The 19,205-nt window shown below is 45.2% G+C and overlaps 7 protein-coding genes across 7 annotated transcripts; 4 read left to right on the top strand and 3 right to left on the bottom strand.

Annotated features, from left to right (window-relative positions):
• Nucleotides 1–1,437: 1,437 nt before the first annotated feature.
• VTN77DRAFT_923 (40S ribosomal protein eS1) lies at nucleotides 1,438–2,478 on the bottom strand (the record flags this gene model as incomplete). The annotated part of the gene is made up of 5 exons (XM_069425815.1): nucleotides 1,438–1,581; nucleotides 1,648–2,149; nucleotides 2,207–2,232; nucleotides 2,282–2,366; nucleotides 2,465–2,478. The coding sequence occupies 5 exons, from the start codon at nucleotides 2,476–2,478 to the stop codon at nucleotides 1,438–1,440; spliced, it is 771 nt and encodes a 256-aa protein (XP_069280404.1).
• Nucleotides 2,479–4,157: 1,679 nt separating this feature from the next.
• Nucleotides 4,158–5,075, bottom strand: VTN77DRAFT_922 (uncharacterized protein; the record flags this gene model as incomplete). The annotated part of the gene is made up of 4 exons (XM_069425804.1): nucleotides 4,158–4,209; nucleotides 4,269–4,440; nucleotides 4,490–4,848; nucleotides 4,915–5,075. 4 exons carry the CDS (start codon nucleotides 5,073–5,075, stop codon nucleotides 4,158–4,160), a joined length of 744 nt encoding a protein of 247 aa, XP_069280403.1.
• Nucleotides 5,076–6,226: 1,151 nt separating this feature from the next.
• Nucleotides 6,227–8,953, top strand: VTN77DRAFT_921 (uncharacterized protein; the record flags this gene model as incomplete). Its single annotated transcript, XM_069425793.1, has 3 exons — nucleotides 6,227–6,650; nucleotides 6,705–8,617; nucleotides 8,669–8,953. The coding sequence occupies 3 exons, from the start codon at nucleotides 6,227–6,229 to the stop codon at nucleotides 8,951–8,953; spliced, it is 2,622 nt and encodes an 873-aa protein (XP_069280402.1).
• A 928-nt stretch (nucleotides 8,954–9,881) lies between these two features.
• On the top strand, nucleotides 9,882–10,667 carry VTN77DRAFT_920 (uncharacterized protein; the record flags this gene model as incomplete). The annotated part of the gene is made up of 4 exons (XM_069425782.1): nucleotides 9,882–9,936; nucleotides 10,046–10,185; nucleotides 10,238–10,366; nucleotides 10,428–10,667. The coding sequence occupies 4 exons, from the start codon at nucleotides 9,882–9,884 to the stop codon at nucleotides 10,665–10,667; spliced, it is 564 nt and encodes a 187-aa protein (XP_069280401.1).
• A 692-nt stretch (nucleotides 10,668–11,359) lies between these two features.
• On the top strand, nucleotides 11,360–13,148 carry VTN77DRAFT_919 (uncharacterized protein; the record flags this gene model as incomplete). Its single annotated transcript, XM_069425770.1, has 7 exons — nucleotides 11,360–11,492; nucleotides 11,551–11,621; nucleotides 11,688–11,849; nucleotides 11,921–12,342; nucleotides 12,397–12,487; nucleotides 12,538–12,906; nucleotides 12,972–13,148. 7 exons carry the CDS (start codon nucleotides 11,360–11,362, stop codon nucleotides 13,146–13,148), a joined length of 1,425 nt encoding a protein of 474 aa, XP_069280400.1.
• Nucleotides 13,149–13,774: 626 nt separating this feature from the next.
• On the top strand, nucleotides 13,775–15,558 carry VTN77DRAFT_918 (uncharacterized protein; the record flags this gene model as incomplete). Its single annotated transcript, XM_069425759.1, has 7 exons — nucleotides 13,775–14,082; nucleotides 14,162–14,469; nucleotides 14,525–15,114; nucleotides 15,187–15,229; nucleotides 15,277–15,335; nucleotides 15,388–15,469; nucleotides 15,530–15,558. The coding sequence occupies 7 exons, from the start codon at nucleotides 13,775–13,777 to the stop codon at nucleotides 15,556–15,558; spliced, it is 1,419 nt and encodes a 472-aa protein (XP_069280399.1).
• A 566-nt stretch (nucleotides 15,559–16,124) lies between these two features.
• VTN77DRAFT_917 (uncharacterized protein) lies at nucleotides 16,125–18,252 on the bottom strand (the record flags this gene model as incomplete). The annotated part of the gene is made up of 8 exons (XM_069425748.1): nucleotides 16,125–16,938; nucleotides 17,019–17,213; nucleotides 17,266–17,479; nucleotides 17,535–17,562; nucleotides 17,616–17,770; nucleotides 17,825–17,921; nucleotides 17,976–18,057; nucleotides 18,119–18,252. The coding sequence occupies 8 exons, from the start codon at nucleotides 18,250–18,252 to the stop codon at nucleotides 16,125–16,127; spliced, it is 1,719 nt and encodes a 572-aa protein (XP_069280398.1).
• Between the last annotated feature and the right edge of the window lie 953 nt (nucleotides 18,253–19,205).

Genomic DNA, 19,205 nt, shown 5'->3' with positions numbered 1-19,205 from the left:
GTTAGCTCCTACAGCCTATATATCTAAGTTAGCCTACCCTATTAGATATATATATAAGCCTAGAGCCTACCTCTAGCTCCTAATTCCTTCTAATCTCGAAGCATTCTCTGGATAGGTTCAATATAGTAATTAATATGGCTTCATTTCTCCTCTTTCCAGTAAATAATTAATTTACCCACTGGGCTTGGTCATCGCGCCAAGAAATAATAGTATTAGAATTTAATAAAATAACTATTATAACTAGTCTTCAGTATATGGTGAGGCCTATGGTAAGGCCTGTAGGGTTCTATCCCCTTGGCTGGTGAGAAGGGTGGTCAAATTAGTGCATTTTATTCAGGATCTATTGGTGAATATACATAATTACATACACTGCTTTTTAGTGTATGTGGCAGGTATGTTTTGATTCTGCCTGATATTACAAAGCTTATAAGGGCGGTGAGTACATCACCCAATCAAATTCCATAATCAATGCCAAGGCGCTAATTTGACCACCTTTCTCACCAGCCAAGGGGATAAGGCTCATAGTAAGGCTCATAGTAAGGCTCATAGTAAGGCTTGTAGGTAGGCTCATAGGTATGCTCATAGGTAGGCTCCAACGGTTGCAGAGATGCGACAGGCCAGAAGAAGACATCTGTTTTCTTGATATCGAGTTCTGCATCATTGGACCCCCCTAAGGGGTCAAAAGAATAACCCCCAGGGGTGTAGTAAACTCCACCCTTTTTGAGAAATTACCAAATACTATACCAAACTAACACAGTAATTATTGCTTACCTAATATAGTATTCTTAATGAGGACTTGCTCCAAGCGGGCATGCCGAACCCCTCTATTCAACTAGACATGATACTAGAATAGTATAGCTTAAGGGAAAATACTATGTAATTATTTAATATAAGTGTTATAAAGAAGATGGACTAAATAAGAATAAAACTAGAACTATAAAGTTAGTTTAACAGACTAAAAGATCATGTGGGGTAAGGCCACAATAAACGGCGTATGCCAAGCAGGAATGTGACAGTATCCAAGTTCTAACAATAGACATTTTAGGAATAGGATGGTATGGCACTCAGTGAGATAGTGCCTGCAAAATGCTAGCCGTATCCTTGACAGAGCTAACAGCTTTATGCAAGAATTTTTATATATGCCTGTCCAGATTGAACTTTACAGGGTTGAGTTACCGAGTCTTCCTTGGACCCAAACTAGGCGGCAAATGTTTAAATTGAAACCCCTAGTCAAGCAGTACGAATGAACTCTAGTGTAAAATCAAGACATATGGAATTCAATCTTCAAATGTGCCTTTTCTACTGAGGACACTAGTCCGCAAGTCTCTCCGAAATACCCATACATACATGCTTTCTGGTATGTCTTGTAGCACGGAGGAACAGCATTGACGCGGGGTGATAGGCTGCTGTGAGGAAAATGAACCACATTATCTGGCATTAGACACTCTCCAGAACCTGCTCCTTGAACTCCCGCTCGACCTTATGACCCTTGTCGTCCGTTGTCGATTCTCCATGCAAATTCAGCAGCGCACCCAGGTCGAATTTAGGGGCCTTGAGAAGCTTGACCTTGCGAATGTGAACCTATCAACAGCGCAGGTTAACTAAACGTCCCAACCTCAAGAGTCCTGATAGTGGAGTTTTACGCACATTCTGGAGGGGATAAATGCCCTGGGTAGACTTTTCAATTTCGCGACCAATGACTTCTGGAATGAGTTTGGTCGTAAGCTGAGAAAGGCTGCAGCTAGACGCTTCACGCTGGATGATCTCGGTCATTTTCTTCCGAATAGCACGAATCTGGGACGACCTAGCGTAGGTTGTCTTCTTGATCTGATTCGGGCGCCTCTTCGTGAAGGCAATGGCGAAGAGACGAAGGAGGTAGTCATCAGTAGTCTTCACAGTCACGTTTGCCTCAATCAGAGTCTGCCATTTGCGAACCAGAGATCGCAACTTGTCTGACGTGAAGTCCAAGCCGTGGAAGTTGGTGAGACAATTCTTGCCTTGGACCTCATCCACGCGGAGCTTGATTTTGCGGAAGGCATGATCCTCGTCATTCTGCAGATCAGCGAGCGAGACCTCAAAGATTCGTCCCTTCAGTGAATCATTGGCGTTCTTCAGACCAGTAGTCCGATTGACGAGCGTCTTTCCCACACTTTATTGATGATTTGTCAGTAAATCTCGAAGGTTAACTCAACAAGGAGGTTCATACTCTCGAATCTGGAAGGTTGAGGGGGCCTGCATAGTCGTTAGAATAGTCCCGAGAGAGAGCCGGGAAGCAGCAAACCTTGACAGAGTATTCATCCTTCCTAGAGAAAGGATCAACAGTCCTCTTCTTCAAGCCCTTCTTACCCTTCGACAAGCGCTTGTTCCTGAGAAAAAAGACAGGGTTAATAATTTCTGTTTCATGCTGCAAGGTAGCATTGTGTGCGGAGATCCGATCGAGAAAAATGTATGCGGAGCGCCTTACTTTCCAACAGCCATGATTGCGACTCGAGTCTATCTCGCTATAGCAGAAGACAGACTATTTTATCGCAGACTTGCCGTGAGTTCGAGTCGAGACGGTTGAAGGTGCCGATCGGTGGTGCGAAACACGGGATTCAAAAAATCGCACACAGATGTCAGCTAAGCGAGGTCTCCGCCCTAACACAACCCTTACATAATCGTACTGGCTTATGTCATGTGGCTAGACCCACATGATTTTATGAGTGGGCTAAGATCGACTGTGGATCTCCCAGCTGACAAAGTGGCTGCACTTGCAGATGCAGACTTGAATGTTTGAACTGCCAGCCAGTCTACCGTACTACTACTATCGCAATTGTATTACGCAGTTTTCTGCACCTTATAAGAGGACTTGGACAGTGGAAGCATTTATCGACTAACTAGGTATGCGATTTTCGCTTAGTCTGGAAGGGATACTCCCATTCTCATGATCATCATGAATAAATCTCTAAACCCTAGTTGTACCATGTACAAGTCGGCCTACGCCCTTCATGTCCCTCTCTTATGCGAAACGCAGTGTGAAGTTAGCTTATTTTTCAAATTCTGCATCTAGTCGTTCTCTTCTATTGCATGCGTTTTGGATGCATTTATGTTGGTTTAACATAATACGTGGCAATTCTGGCCATACATTGCCTCTTAGCGCCATTGGAATACTTTTATGGTGATTGCCTTGTCTAACAACAAGTTTTCAGCAGAAGAGGAGACACATCTCTTGAGAAGCTGTTTGAATATCCATCATGGTAAGAAGTGAATTACAGTTCTTTCTGTCTCGCGACTTGTGCCTGGGAGACTGTCTTACTGACAATGTTTCCAGGGTAAACGGAAGAAGTCGAGCAGGAAACCTCAAGGTCCCAAGAAAGAAAGTAATTCGGTTTCCATGCATGCCAATTGTACTGACTGCTTCGCCAGAGAGAACCGCTGCCGACGACGTTTGCGTGTCTCTTCTGTAATCACGAAAACTCTGTGGTAGTAAAGCTGGATAAGAAGCTAGGTCTGGGCAATTTGTCATGCAAGGTCTGTGGTCAACGCTTCCAGACTGGTATAAACTGTGAGCCTCCGCTGAGTCAATAGTCATCATTAACGTCACTAATATCTTTCATATTTCTAGATCTCTCTGCTGCTGTCGATGTGTATTCAGACTGGGTCGATGCATGTGATGCAGTTGCCAAAACGACTGCAAATAAATACGAACAAAGCGATTCCCACGGCGTACGTTCTCGAGGCTCACCAGTCTCCCCAACGCAGGCCGTGGAACATGGCAACGTGGATGATCCTTACGAAGATGACAATTACTGATTTCTTGTATGTGAATGTAATGAACGGCGTCCAAGGCAATCAATCCATTTCCCATCTTCGAGAAGCACTAGAGGAAATATTGTTCCTGCCACGAGTGCATACATCCTGAATCCAGAGGCCCTGAGATTTCTTCACCACTAGGGGTGTCCACAGCTCAAGGATGTTAATGTTCTTCACCCGCCCAACCCATCATCATAACTTGACTTGGGGACTTCAGAGCGGCCCTTATTGAAAGCAATGGGAAAGGGCGAGGGTCAAGACCGTTTTCAGGAGAATCAATCCGCTTCGGTACTGGTGCGCAATTTGTGTTGCTTATTCTTTCGTTTCCACTGACCGTATCGGTTGAGATGACGTTCTGTACGAATCTATAAAGTGTAATATCTATCACCGAAGTCACCGAGGCCTGGAATGATATATCTGTTGGTGGAATATTAGTCAATAATCTAATTGGAGGTGGCGTTCTTCAGTTCACATACTTCTTTTCGTCTAATCCTTGGTCGATAAAGGCTGTCACCACTCTGAGTTTTGGAAACCGTTCAGCGAAATCTGCAACTCCAGAAGGACTGGCTATAAGATTCAGAAAAAGAATACGCTCTTCTGGTACGCCCTTGGATTTCAAAACTTCGACAGCCATCGTTGCAGAGCCACCTAGTCCAAATTTAGCGACAGGGACAGACAGTATGAATAAAATAAGTACCTGTTGCAAACATGGGGTCCAGAAGAAGGACCCATCTATGCGCAATATCAGCGGGGAGCTTCTCATAGAAAAGCTTCGGGCGGCAAGTCTCTTCGTCTCTTTGAATCAATATCTTCCCGATGCGGACTGATCGACAGCAATCTCTCAGTCCTTGTTCCATAGCTTCTCCTGCCCTCATGATAGAGACGCCACAAATCTTCCCTTGGAATTTGACTCCCAAATAAGATCGGCCAACAGGTGTCGTGACGGTCTGTTCCACAACAGGCAGATGGTTCAGGCCCTCTTCGACCAGAAGGCGAATTATGCGGTTTGAGTAGAATATGAAGTCAGCGCGCCCGGTTCTTTGGTCCCTTATCATTCTTCAATAGGGTCAGTATGAACATTCAATTTTCGATTTAAATAAATATATATATTGCGGTCCTTACGTTAGAAGCGCTATCAATTGGGGGGTTTGAGGCAGAACATGAACATTCTCATAGGAGACATCTTTCGACACCGTTGCTGTTGGCTTCTCTCCATCAGGTCGGTAGAATGGTCCTACACCTTGGGCAGGCGAAGGAATATGTTCAACCCTCTCTGTAGCCATTATAGCTGAGCATAGGGTAGGGTGATCAAAGTCCAAGATCGTTATAGACAAGTAAAAGGACAGAGCCGCTGGGCAAACCCCACGGAGTTTTAGTAGAACACCAGAAAAGACATCTACACATGGACATGCGTGCATGCCTTCCTGAGCTCCTCCAGTCAACCACGCAGTTGGACTAGGCTCGAATGGAGGCGCAATATTTGATCACATTATTTAGAGCTGGAAAAACATCTCGATGTCGTACTGGTCCTTCAATCTAGATTATTCTTAAGAAGAACCTGAGGATGCACTTAAGTCCCATCTGCTTGATATGGGAAGACACTAGAGAAAATATAATGGCTCAAATAAGTCTATGTGGACAAGCAATTTAGACAAATATACATTTGGTATTCCTTACAATTGGGGAAAGGTGGACTGAGATGTACTTCGCAGGGTGATAGCAAGACACATAAATTTTTCTTTGCAGGTAAGTAGTAATACTGCTTAATCTGAGCACGTATGATATGCCTTGATTTCTGACTAAACGGATCAATGGAATGATTGCCAAGATCACATCTGTCATATGCTCACAGTTTTGTACAGCTTGTCAGAAGGTTATTGTGCTTCCTAGAATGTTTTCTGTAGAATGGCGAGATCTACAGGCTGCCGGAGGTCCTAGTCCCTACGCTCGTCTGATGGCCAATGGCTCCGAACTTATTATTAGCCTCTTGGATGTGAGATGTCCATCCATGATAAGGAGCTCATTTCTCTGTTAATAATCTACTATTTACTGTTGAAATGGTGTAACAACCCTGCTCATATGGCAACTGCAACGAGTCTCCACTCCATTCATGACGACTTCCGTCAAAACCAAGAGAAACTTTCAAACGCATCAAGGAAGGAATGAACAGATATCAACCACGTGCAGGTATTATGAGTTAATGCCAATACTAGTGACAGTCTGGAGGTCGCTCATGGAAGCCTCTTTGCGATCCTCATGAGACTGCGCGGTTCTTTCGAGGCATTCCGAAATTCCAGAACTTCGTTGGCTAATCATGTCACCTTACGAGCTCCCTAGAAAGCATCTTTCTCGCTAGTAGTGCTTCCGAAGTCCGCCGCTCTGCCAATCTTGCTCACAGGCATAACTTAAAAAGTTGGCACGAATTTGACCAAAGATGGAGGGGAGTGCGCCTGAACGCCGTCGCAAGCTGATGACGTACGGGAAATCGTCGAAGAAGCAGATACACAGGAAATCCCAGTCGCAACAGGGCGCACCCATTGAAGGCCCCAGAAATAGCTTTGGTGGGAGTTCTCAATTTCAACTGCAGTCGCAACCACAAATACCAGAAATGGATCATAATCGTCGCGAAACGCATCCCATTCCCAAGATTGCACATCGCTCAATTCACAGTTCCGAGGAGAGGGCGACGAATGATGAATTCGCTCTTTCCAGTGACGATAGGCAGCAGAACTTGAGAACTCCAAAGAGACGCAGAATGTTGACCGGAAACAAAGAACAGATACATCAGAAGGACGGCGTCTTCAGCTCAGCTACCCGATGTCAGTCTCCAAAAAGGCCACACAACGTTCTTGGAGCATGTAAGACGAAGACATATCCTGCAAATTATTTGACGGATACTAATTATCCTTCAGTTGATATTCAATCGAATCCCGAGTCAGAGTCCAGTGTTCGCAGTAGGTTATCACTCACTGAGACAAAAGGCACAAGGAGAGACCTGGAAATTCCGGCTCAACCTGATAGTATTTCCCAAAAGTTATCGGCTGGATACCGGGTTTCATCGAAGACTTCCGATGTCAAATTCGACCCAGGTGGTCTCGAATTGACTACGCCTTCTTTACGTCCCGACTATCCATACCGCGAAAGGAGTTCCAACATGGATTTCAAAGACATAGGCCCTGTTGATGGTCATTCGGGGCCACAACGGCAATTGTCTGATCTAACATGTTCAGAAAACTCTGAACTAGACAAATACCATTCCTTAACACCCATGCCATCTGCAGATATTGTTACTGAACCTCGAGAAGGCTCTTCCACCCGTAGGAGACTGGTGGACTCCTTGGGTATACATGATCCCAGGTGGAGGGATCCATCTGCTGACTCTGATGAGAATGATCAGTTACCCACGTCATCTCAAGCCGATGATGCCGATATGGCTTCGGACGATTTTCTGACTGAAAGTCGTCGGATACTGCACCAGCCCCTTGAATCGCGCCATAAAAAAGCTGACCGAATCGCAAATACAAATCTCTCATCTCGGTCGGGCGGTTCAAAAATTACATATGCACGCCAGCGATCGTTTCTAAGCAACATTGATATTTCCGAAGACACCCAGGCTGAGTTGCCTCAACCCATATATGGTCGACTAGAACCGGCCAATTCAACTCCATCCATCGGGAGCGACGAAATCAGCGGGCTTGGATCAGTCAGAAGCATTCATGAGCTTCGACAAGCTGGGGGGAATGCTCGATTCCAAGGAATCGTTGACTCTATCTTTGAAGATGTTGAGGATGCCGCTAATTCAGTGTCTGCTCGACGAGACGGCTTAATCCAACTCTGTGAGAAGCTCTCCGACCGCCAGTTTGCACGACGCTTTGTTGAAAGTGGATCTTTCCGGCGCTTAGCTAGTTGCATCACACCTCAACTTGATGCCATTTCATCTTATCTCGTAATCTGCGCGTATGGTTTGATCCTTTGTATCGGTGCTGTACCTTCCACTGTGACGATGACTTTTTGGCCAAGGATTTTGACCATGATACCGTCGTTGCTCGCGATGGATGAAGATATCTCAACGCTCGTGGCGCAGCGTCGATACGGTCTCTCTAGAGCGAATCAAGCGGCCATACGTGATCTGTCCTCTCACCTTCGCAAGTCTACAGTCTTGACCGATCAGTTACCGTCATGGCTTTCTCCACAACGAATGTTGCTTCGTTCTATGCAGTTAACCACACGGAAATTTCGAGAAAGAGGAGAGATTGCAGACATTCTTCCTGATGTTGCTGTGTCTGAGCTGACACAGTTGCTTCTGAAACATTCTTTGCTTGCCAAAGATCTTGACTCTATCTCGAAAGATGTTCTGATTTTGGAATCAACTTTGTCAATCCTTGAGGCGCACACGACTTTGTCTAGCTCGATTGGAGACGATCATCAGAATGCCCTGAAACCACTTGCCCAAACTAGTCATCTGCTGTCCTCTCTGGGTGTCTTGAAGGAAGGTCGTTCTAAACAGCTCCTGATTCTGCACCTCAGGCTTATTTTGAACGTCACCAACAATAACCCATCACTTTGTGAGGACTTTGCCAATACCGAGCTCGTCAGGGGCCTAGTCGAAATTGTCTTGACAAATTTCCAAATGGCATCTGGAGATTTCATCGGCGAGAAAAAAGATTCACTTGATATAGTAATCTTGGCTCTTGGTGCCTTGATCAATCTGACGGAGGAAAGTGAGACATCAAGAAAGATTATCTTTACCCTGGAGATCGATTCCCGCTCTCTGCTGGAACACCTTCTCCATTTGTTCTCTGTGGGTTTGGAAACCATATCCGAGGTAAGATCATCCCCTATTTCTCGATCTTCTTTCCTGACATATATATATCAGGCTGATTCTGTTGTCCAAACGCACTCCAACGTTGCTTTTGGATATTTATCTATTCTACTCTGTACTCTGTGTCTTGATATGGAGATTCGCTCTTGTCTCAGCATTTCGCTGGGGGGCACAGGTCTAGCCCGGGTCCTCGCTACTGTGGATGAATTCCTGCATTATCATCGGAAAGTTGACGAGGAATTACATCAATCCCAATCAGAGAAAGACCCCCTAATAGAATTTACATCAAGACTGCAGGGAATTTTGAGTCAAATCCGAGGAACTGAAGCGGGCGTTTAGATTATCTCACAGGGGCATGTAGGTCTGCAAAACAGAATGACCTGCACAGCCCATTGTAATCGAAACTCAGCGGTTCGAAGGCATATCCGATAATGCGAACCACCTGTCCATATATACATGTTATGTCCCAGATTGATGAAGGTCGTGGGTCTGCCAGGTTCTGGATGATACAGCGGGAATATGCGCAGGTATCCTTAAGATTGACAGTTCTTCAAGCAATCCTCCGGGTATCTCATGATGATTTTCTCTATTATGCAAAACATATACAGTACAAAACAAAAAGCACAAATCGCTGAGTCGGCACTCGTGTTGACGCCTAGGTAAGTTCAGAGTATACCACACCAAACTTAGGAAACCTACCCACTATTGGTGAGGCATTACATAGCAGAGAACTACGTGGGGGCAAGAAATGTGGTGAAAGAAAATAGCCCATTTACGGAGTAAGATACAGAGTAGAATTGTGGGTGGCGCCGTCCTTGGGGAGTCGTCCTCCTTAGGCTTCTAGGCTCTTGCCGCCCACCACCAACCTGCAGGCAGCTATTAGCTAGTGCCTTTGGTTCCTTTCCTACCTACTCCGTACTCCGTAACCCGCTCTCATTTCATCATCGAACTCCACCTAGTTCATTTCGAGGGTGAAAGAAAGCCCAGCGACAACGGCATCACCCTCTTTTGTTGCTCAATTGTATCTGATTAATAAACGCAGGGATATTTTGCCGACCCCGTCATTGTGTGAGAGAGCCTCTTAAAATTACATATGCTTGTGTATTGGATAATCATTTCCTTCCTCTAGCCAGTCTTCACTAGTTGCGGACAGCATTCGGAACGTTGCAGTAACCCTTTGCTCTGGCTTCAGCGCCTGTCAACAGCACAGCCGACGTGGGTCCTCGGAAGTCGTTTTGGTCATTAACGTCTGAGTAAATGCGGCAAAATGCCTGCGCCGCCAAAGCAGCGAAAGATAGCCATTGTTGGCAGTCGGTCCGTCGGTATGAGATAAAAAGCTGCCCTATCTATCAAGGCTCCTTTAAGTTATACCAGAAAGCTGGGAGGCTTGTATACCATATTAGTCTGGTACTTGCTAACAATTTCTTCAAGGAAAGTCATCTCTCACCGTTCGCTTCGTCGATCATCACTTTGTGGAGAGTTATTATCCGACGATTGAAAACACGTTCAGTCGGATAATTAAGCATAAGGGCCAAGACTTTGCAACAGAGATCGTGGATACTGCTGGACAGGTAGCGAGGTAATCCACAACAAATTAAGTGGCTACGCTAAAACTTGTGAAAGGACGAATATAGCATCCTGAATTCGAAACACTTCATTGGAATCCATGGATATATGATTGTGTATTCGGTTGCTTCTCGCCAGTCATTTGATATGGTCACCGTCATCAGGGAGAAGATATTGAATCATCTGGTAAGGCTGGCTAGCTGAAGTCGAATTCACGGCACTGGTGGTACTGAGACGTATAATCTAGGGTGCAGACTGGGTGCCGTTGGTGATTGTCGGAAACAAAAGTGATCTTAAGCCCGATCAGCGACAGGTGTCTCTGGAGGAAGGTCGACAACTAAGCGAGCAGTTTCACTGTGCTTTCACCGAGGCCAGTGCTCGCCTTGATTACAATGTTGCTAAGGCTTTCGATCTGATGATTGGCGAGATCGAGAAATCCCAAAATCCGTCCCAGCCGACAGGGGGCAGCAAATGCTCTGTTATGTAGGACGAATATCGGAGATCAACATTAACAAGGCATGGATGAAAGGTGGGTTTGGGACTTGAAACGTTTAGTGACCTGATGTCGAAGAGCTCGAATGGGGCATATCCACGACAGCTTTCTCACAAACTGGGTATATAAATCCTACCCGATGTCTATGTCCGGTCTTTTTATTTACGTGCGCTGCGAGGCTGTTCCTCTGAGGGATTTTACAAGAATACTTCTATATTCATTCTGTCTATAAACGGCTGGTGCTTGGGGTGGTTTTTTTCTTCTATTTTTATTTTTTTTTCCTTGGGATTTGCTATGAACGCTCCGATGCCATAGATCTCCTTTTCAAAACCAACATGGGCCCCCCTTTTTGGTGTGCTTTTTGTTTTCATTGCTCTATGTATCGAGGTGAAATATGTCATCTGAAGTATTTATTTGTTATTATTGCAGTATTTCGTCGTTTGGTGAAAATTACGTGCCTGTGTATGACTTTGTAATATTACACCGAGTAATGCTCCACAGCAAAGTAGTGCCCCTCATTCCTTGGTTCTACGCACTTGTAAACGTGTGCTGGATTTTTGCCCCTCTGTTGTTCTAGTTCTAAGTCACAAAAAGATTGTCTCCTCAGGAGATACTTGATATTGAAGATTTTCCTAGCAACAGCAGCAGAGTGCACTTTCCTCGCATCATACACTATCTGAACCGATATGCTGGATTTCAATGATTTTGTCACCGATCGCGGTGGAGACCCAAACAAAATCAAGGAGAGTCAGCGTCGTCGATTCGCCTCTGAAGAGATAGTCGATGAGGTCCTGAAATTATTCGAAGACGCCCGACATGGTATGGCTCTATTGGTCAATTATTGTATGCGATGGCTAATTTCTATGCTTTCCTACAGCGCGCTTTGAAGCTATGCAGCTTGGCTCTCAACTCAACGCACTGCTGAAAGAAATAGGAAGGAAAAAGAAGGTTGGTCCAGCAGTCCTGGGAAACCAATGTCTTCATGGATTTTTCCAGTTTTCTGACATAGCTTAGAACAAGGAGGATGCGACTGATCTGCTAGAGCAGAAAGCTCAGCTTGAGAGGCGCAGAAAAGAAGCTGACGACCTTGCGATTGAGAAGGAAGCCGAACGCGACAAAAAGATTAAGAGAATCGGAAATTATGTTCATGAGTCAGTCCCTGTGAGCAACAATGAGGTATGACCTCTGCTTTGATATTTAAATCGACAAGCAGGAGAAGTCAATGATTACTGATCTATGAATTCTAGGAAGATAATGCGCTGATTAGGATGTGGGCGCCGGAGAACGTGGTGGTGGAAAAGCGCGACTGCTTATCGCACCATGAAGTGCTCACTCGTTTGGATGGCTACGACCCGGAACGTGGTGTCAAAGTTGTCGGTCACCGCGGATATTGCCTGACTGGCTATGGGCTGTTCCTCAATCTCGCGTTGGTGAACTATGGCCTGGAGTTTCTTTGGAAGAAAGGCTATAAGCCAAACCAGCCACCACAATTCATGCTTAGAGATGTCATGGCAAAAACTGCGCAGCTTGAACAGTTCGACGAGGAACTGTACAAAGTCACCGAAAGCGACGACAAGTCCACTGATAAATATCTGATTGCGACTTCTGAACAGCCATTGTCTGCTTTACATGGAGGGGAGTGGCTTCAGGAGAAAGATCTGCCCATCAAGTAAGTTTCGAACCGTTCCTTTTCTGGAAATCGAAGCCTCTAAACAGCTATCAGATATGCCGGGTTTAGCACTTGTTATCGCAAAGAGGCGGGAGCGCATGGCAAAGATGCATGGGGCATCTTTCGCGTCCATCAATTCGAAAAGGTACTGCTGAAGAGCCATTTTTCGTCTTGCAGATATCTGACATGAGGCAGATTGAACAATTTGTCTTAACCAAGCCAGAAGACTCGTGGCAAGCATTTGAAGAAATGATCGCGACTTCGGAGGAATTCTATCAGTCTCTTGGGCTTCCGTACCGAGTTGTTGCTATAGTGTCTGGCGCTTTGAACAATGCTGCTTCTAAGAAGTACGACCTCGAAGCTTGGTTTCCATTCCAAGGTGAATACAAAGAACTCGTGTCTTGTTCTAACTGCACCGATTATCAATCACGAGAGTTGGATATCCGGTATGGTGCCAAAAAGACGACCGACACAAGGAAATCCTATGTGCATGCTCTGAATGCCACTCTCTGTGCCACGGAACGGACACTCTGCTGCATCTTGGAAAATTACCAAACGGAAAATGTGGGCAATATCTTCTCTCTTATATCTCTGGGTTTTGTATCAAAAGACTAACTATCTAGATGCAGGGTATTAATGTTCCCGAGCCTCTGCGAAAATATATACCGGGTGCGCCAGAGTTTATTCCCTATACAAGGGATCTACCAAAGGATAGCACCTCCCAGAAGCTAAAGGGGAAGCCGAGTGCAAAACCAGCTGCTACGCCGTCGGACGTAGCGAAGAAGATACAAGATCTCAAAGTCTAATGCTGAGGGTTGCACCTCTGGGATCTTGAGTTGAGACAGCTTGCCAGCACTATGTAGTTTAGCACATACTGTGAGTTTTAAAATAGTCACATGCCAATGGTTCATGTCTCTTATGCTATTCTCTGAAGTCTCATGGAATGTGACTATTGATTCTTCTGAGTCATTAAAAAACCCTATGAGAGCCGAGGCATTTCTTGAAACTATTAATGTAGCTCATCCATTTTCTCAACTATATATGACGGGACTTAAAATCCTGTATTCACATAAATGGAACAGATAAGATAGCGGCTAAGGGACTAGGGGGAAGCTATGAGTCCAGTCATTCCATGTATCTTCCTTCTCATGCAAGATGGGCTACAAAACTGATGAAGAAGCAACTATTCTGTTTCGCCCCTCTTCCGAAAACGGAGTGACGAGTGGGGTGCGTGCGGATAACAGGGACATGAGCTTATTATTATTGCCGACAAAAATTTTGTTCCGGGGTCTCGGTGTAGCAATGGTGTATTTCAATGTAAGATTACCCCAGTTTTCCCGGTGACTCACTGGATCTGCTTTATCTGCACTGGATGGCAATCTAGGTTCTTTTGTCTCTGCCTCTGACGTGAACAGAGTACCCAATTTGCACCATGGCAGGTTTTGCAAAAGACATCAATCAAGGTGAACTGCCTCACCATATTGCACGCAGCTTAGGTCACTCGACATCTCCAACGGCCACCTTCCATTCTCCTTCATCCAGTTATGGCATGTCAGCTGGCAATCGAACCGCAGCTTCGGCTGCAGCAAAGCACCTTAAACCTTTTGCTACTGAAGATATTAAGATTTTGCTGCTAGAAAATGTCAATCAGACCGGCCGTGACATCCTTGCCGAACAAGGCTATCAAGTTGAATTTCTCAAGACTTCTTTGCCGGAGGATGAGCTTATCGAAAAGATCCGGTAACCGTCCATGCCTTAATTATTCCTTTTTAATCCTAAATATAGAAAAACGACATTTGCTTATACTGCTATTTTTTAGGGATGTGCATGTCATCGGCATTCGATCAAAAACAAAGTTGACTGCGCGAGTCCTGAAAGAAGCACGGAATCTCATTGTAATCGGCTGTTTTTGCATTGGAACAAACCAGGTCGACCTGCAGTACGCGGCAGATCATGGCATTGCAGTCTTTAACTCGCCTTTCAGTAATTCTCGAAGTGTTGCTGAATTAGTTATCGCGGAGATCATTGCTTTGGCTCGGCAGTTATGTGATCGCTCTAATGAAATGCACAATGGCACTTGGAACAAAGTGAGCAACAAGTGTTGGGAGATTCGTGGCAAGACACTAGGTAATATCCTTTCTCCAGAACCTTCTCTTGCCTCTTTGCTCATTAGTTATCACAGGCATCATCGGCTACGGCCATATTGGGTCTCAACTTTCAGTTTTAGCAGAAGCCATGGGCATGTCTGTCATTTATTATGACGTTGTTAATCTGATGGCAATGGGAACAGCACGGCAAGTACCAACTTTGGAAGAACTACTTAGTGCTTCTGATTTTGTCAGCTGCCATGTTCCTGAACTCCCAGAAACACGCAATATGATTGGTCAACAACAGTTTGAGCAGATGAAGCATGGAAGCTATTTGATCAATGCAAGCCGTGGCAGTGTTGTCGATATTCCAGCATTAATCCAGGCATTGCGGACAGGCAAGATTGCAGGCGCTGCTCTTGATGTTTATCCAAACGAGCCTGCCGGCAACGGTGATTATTTCACAGATGACCTTAATCCTTGGTGCTCAGAGCTCCGCAGTCTGAAAAATGTGATATTGACACCTCATATCGGGGGTAGCACCGAGGAGGCTCAGAGGGCTATTGGTGTTGAGGTAGCCCAAGCACTGGTGCGATATGTGAACGAGGGGACCACTTTGGGAGCTGTAAACCTCCCCGAAGTAAACCTTCGTTCTTTGACTATGGATGAACCGAATCATGCCCGAGTATGTGATAATCTTGTTTTATCCGACTTCTGTTCTTGCTGGAGTGGAATAGCATTAACCATATCTCTGCAGGTGATATATATTCACCAGAATGTTCCTGGCGTTCTACGTAAAGGTAATGATCTTCCAATTATTCATAAAGCATTTTTCTGACTTGGCCAGTGAACGAAATACTCAGCGATCACAACGTTGATAAGCAGATGACAGACAGCCGGGGTGATGTAAGTTCTGGCACTCAGAAGTCAAGCAAGAAGGAGAGATTAACAAGACTAGGTCGCATACCTTATGGCTGATATCAGTGATGTCGACACTGCAACTATCAAGGATCTTTATGAAAGACTAGAAAGCCTTTCATGTAAGAGTTCACAGTTGGATGACAATGTGTCTGTTTTGTTTGCTAATTCTTGTCTTTTAGCCCGAATAATGACCCGCATCCTGTACTGATTGATTCATGCAATTCGGCGCAATGTAAAAGTTGCATTTCTCAGATATTTGGTGAATTCAACATTATGCGGCTTCACACGGCATAGATAGGGTATGGTGATCGCAAGTGGACAGATTCTTGGGGTAGGGGGAGGAAGAACACAACTACTGCTCAGTGATCTCTCTCAACGAATCATAGTGCCTTAAAATATTAAGCGTCTGAACCTTGACTTTTTCATTTCTTTCTTTTCTTTTTTAAGGGTATTCGGATACACAAACCCTTCAATGTAGGTAGAGCGAAAGGATTTCTGCCTGTTGCATTTCTCACTGCAATGAAGGGTTGTAATCCGATGGGCATTATTAGATCGCTAACTAAATGGATATTTCTCTTCTAGATGCTTTCATGAGTGCTGGAATATTAAGATGCGAATCCATCCTCGGTAGTTCACTTTGATATTATCATTGTCATCGCAACAAAACAGAGGACAATCAGGGAAAAAGAAAAGGATGAAACAAGAGCTCGAAAAGTTTAAAAAAATAAGAACACACTTGAAGAAGAGAATAAGACGTAAACCTTGTTCGAGAGGTCAACGACGATAGAGCTGGTAATTTAGATCTTCGTCCCGTCCTCTCTCTCTTGGAGCCGGACTGCGACTACGTCTCCGAGACATCGAGTCACGGGTATGATCTCTCCTGCTCGTATGCCGTACAGAGTCTGGCCTACTATCGCGCCAGTCATTCTCGGACTTTGAAGCATCATCGTCCCAAATCCGAAACCGGTTGTCTTGCCCATCGTATCTGGGAACATAAGTATCCATTTTTCCTTCGGCACGGGGACCGGCCCAAGATTGATGATGCCTGTCTCTTCGTTGATCGTAACGATTGTCATTTCCCCTCTGATTTGCGACCCGCGGCTGTTGGGAAGTGACCGGAGGCCTAGGCGGCAGTCCATCCCTATGCCAGGCTGGAACATGTTGAGTTAAATCATCTGAGTCTTGTCTCACCTGAGTCGGATGATCCTCAGGAACGCGCATGTCAACAGGTCGCCGAGGTCCACCAGGAATACCGCTGGCATTTGGACGCAGCCCACGAGCAGCACCCGGTATGCGAGCACCCCTCTGCTCTGGGCCAGCTCGGGACCCTGAATTGATCGTCCAATCTCCGTTTGGATCTAGTCCTGCTAATCCTCCAGGAGGAGCCGGAGGTGGGACCCCTCTTTGTCCACGGAATTGTCGTCTATCGAACTCATGTGAATCTTCGAAGCGAGGAAGTTCACCTGGCCGCGCTGGAAGCGGAGGACTTGAGAAGTAAGGATGTTTCAAAGCATCGATGGCATTAATTCTCTTTCGCCAGTCGAGCTTGAGAAGTTCGCTCAGTAGGGATACTGCAAGAGGTCCTTGGCTGTGAAAAGTGAGACAGTGCTTGAAGAAAAGAAAAAACTGGATCATTAAGGGTCGCGTGATAAGGGAATTCAGCCATACTCTTTGAAGACTTGCGCTAAATTGCCAGGCTTAGACCCGAAGCTTCTTACACCATCACATCCTGGAAGCGAACTCCATCCAGGCATATTTTCTTCTGTGGGAGCTCCAACGAGGTTGAATATTAACTGTGCCTGGTTGAGGTCACTGTTACCGGCTAGGATAGGTTTGCCTTTGAACATCTCGCCGAAGACACAGCTGAAATGTGTTAAATTCTGCAATAACATTGGAATTTGGAGACAAAGCTCACCCTACACCCCACATGTCTATTGCAGTTGTGTAACGTCGTAGTTGCAGCAAGAGTTCCGGAGGTCTATACCATCGAGTTACCACCAAAGGTGTGTAATCCCTTCTAGCTTCACCGCCACCTTTGCCAGGTTGTGGAGGTGGTTCGTCGTATAACCGGGCGAGTCCAAAATCAGCGATTTGAAGTATACCCTTGTTGTTGATAAGGAGATTTGCAGCTTTTAAGCTTCTGATTAGTCTAGGTAAATCCGAAATTCTGATAATGAGCCAAACCTTTCATATCACGATGCAGAATCCTATTCTATTGCAAAAAATCAGTCTCCGAATTTGAAACTGGGGATGATGAAAGACTACCTCGTGCAAATATCGGACCCCTTCCAGCAGCTGCAACATATAACATTTGATTTGTGGCTCGGTGAAGCGAACATTGGGATTTTCCAGGAGACCTGAGAGGTCATGTTCCATATAGGGTGTCACCATGTACATGCTCGGCTTTTTCCTGCCTTCCCCTAATAAACAAAGATCAGCAGGAAAGCCTAACAATCTGAGTCACTAATACACACCCTTACTTCTCTCGACAGCCATTTCTTGTAGCCGCAAGATGTTCGGATGGGACAACATCTTGAGAAGTTTAATCTCGCGTAAGGCGGTGATTGGGAACTAAAGGAATGTCAGCAGGCTCCGCGAACTAGATAGGATTCGCAGCAAACTCACCCCATCTTTTTCGTTATGCATCAATATCTTTTTAAGGGCAACAATAGATCCATTTCTTTTAGATCGGGCCTTGTAAACTTCCCTGTGGGGGTACAATCAGCTTGTTGCAGCCCGACTCTTTAAGCGTAAAGCAGAATACTAACCCAAATGTACCTTCGCCTAGTTTGCCCAGAAATTCAAACTCGCGGATATTCGAACAGCCTCGAAAGCGAGTATGGCCATGGCTGTCCCGTTCAAGAGGCACCTTAGGAGATGGTAACGGCACCGGCTGAACCATTTTCGCTCATGAGCACGGCGTTTCGCATGGCAAGATATTTGCTTAGAGTGATTTCGGCAAAGACGACAAGCCCAGCTTGGTCGCCACAAATAAACCCACCAGCAATGAACCCTGGAGTGTCATTAATGCAGGGAGGTACTTAAGAAGAGGTTCTGCTTCGCTGACAAGTAGGAGCTTTGACAGCGAGACGAGCCAGACGAATACAGGTGAAGAACTATCACTTTTAACAAACGCGAACAACAAGATTCCTTGGCACAGTATTGTAAGTGAATCTTTGGCATTGACCGAGCAGCCTTCATTAACTATTCACAGTAGACAGGCGCTCCATGACTAAGTGATAGTCAATAAGCTTTGTAAAAAAAATCTCCAGATAGAGTTGTTATCTGATTGACTCGACTAACCTCATTTTATTGTGTTGCCCTTCACTCCATTACCTAAGGTATATTCCAGCATTCATGGAGGTCACCCTCTTGGCAAATGTTCAAATAACACGCTAAACATTATTGTCACGTGACTAACTGCGATGTTGCCCTTCCTCACAGGTCGACTCTGCATTTCACACATAACATCTCGGCTATTCTAGCCTGTGGCCTTCAAATAGTCGTGTATCATTCCAATTGCTGAAAGGTATGCTTATGAACCCTTAATCACTGCTTTCTTATTTTGGATCACTAATGGTTACAGCCATGGCTGACAAGCATCCTATTCACGTACACCCGGTACGACCATTCTACCGTTTTGCTGCAACTGCGCTAGGAGCCAGTATGTGGTTTTTTGTAAGTAGCATGTTCTCTTGAATTATGATTATATCTCTGCAATTTATGACTGATGATTTTCCCCGATTCTTAGTTGATGTATCGAGCAAAGAAAGATGGCCCTGCTTTGCTTGGGTTGAAACATCCTTGGGACCATTGAGCTCTTCCAGCTTCTACATTTCAACTGAATTTGCAATC

The sequence above is a fragment of the Rasamsonia byssochlamydoides genome (assembly GCF_041956645.1).
Source record: "Rasamsonia byssochlamydoides strain NRRL 3658 unplaced genomic scaffold VTN77scaffold_11, whole genome shotgun sequence".
In the NCBI taxonomy this organism is placed as follows: Eukaryota; Fungi; Ascomycota; class Eurotiomycetes; order Eurotiales; family Trichocomaceae; genus Rasamsonia; species Rasamsonia byssochlamydoides.
The sequence above is the reverse complement of the archived record's forward strand: the minus strand, read 5'-3'. Positions and strand labels throughout refer to the sequence as shown.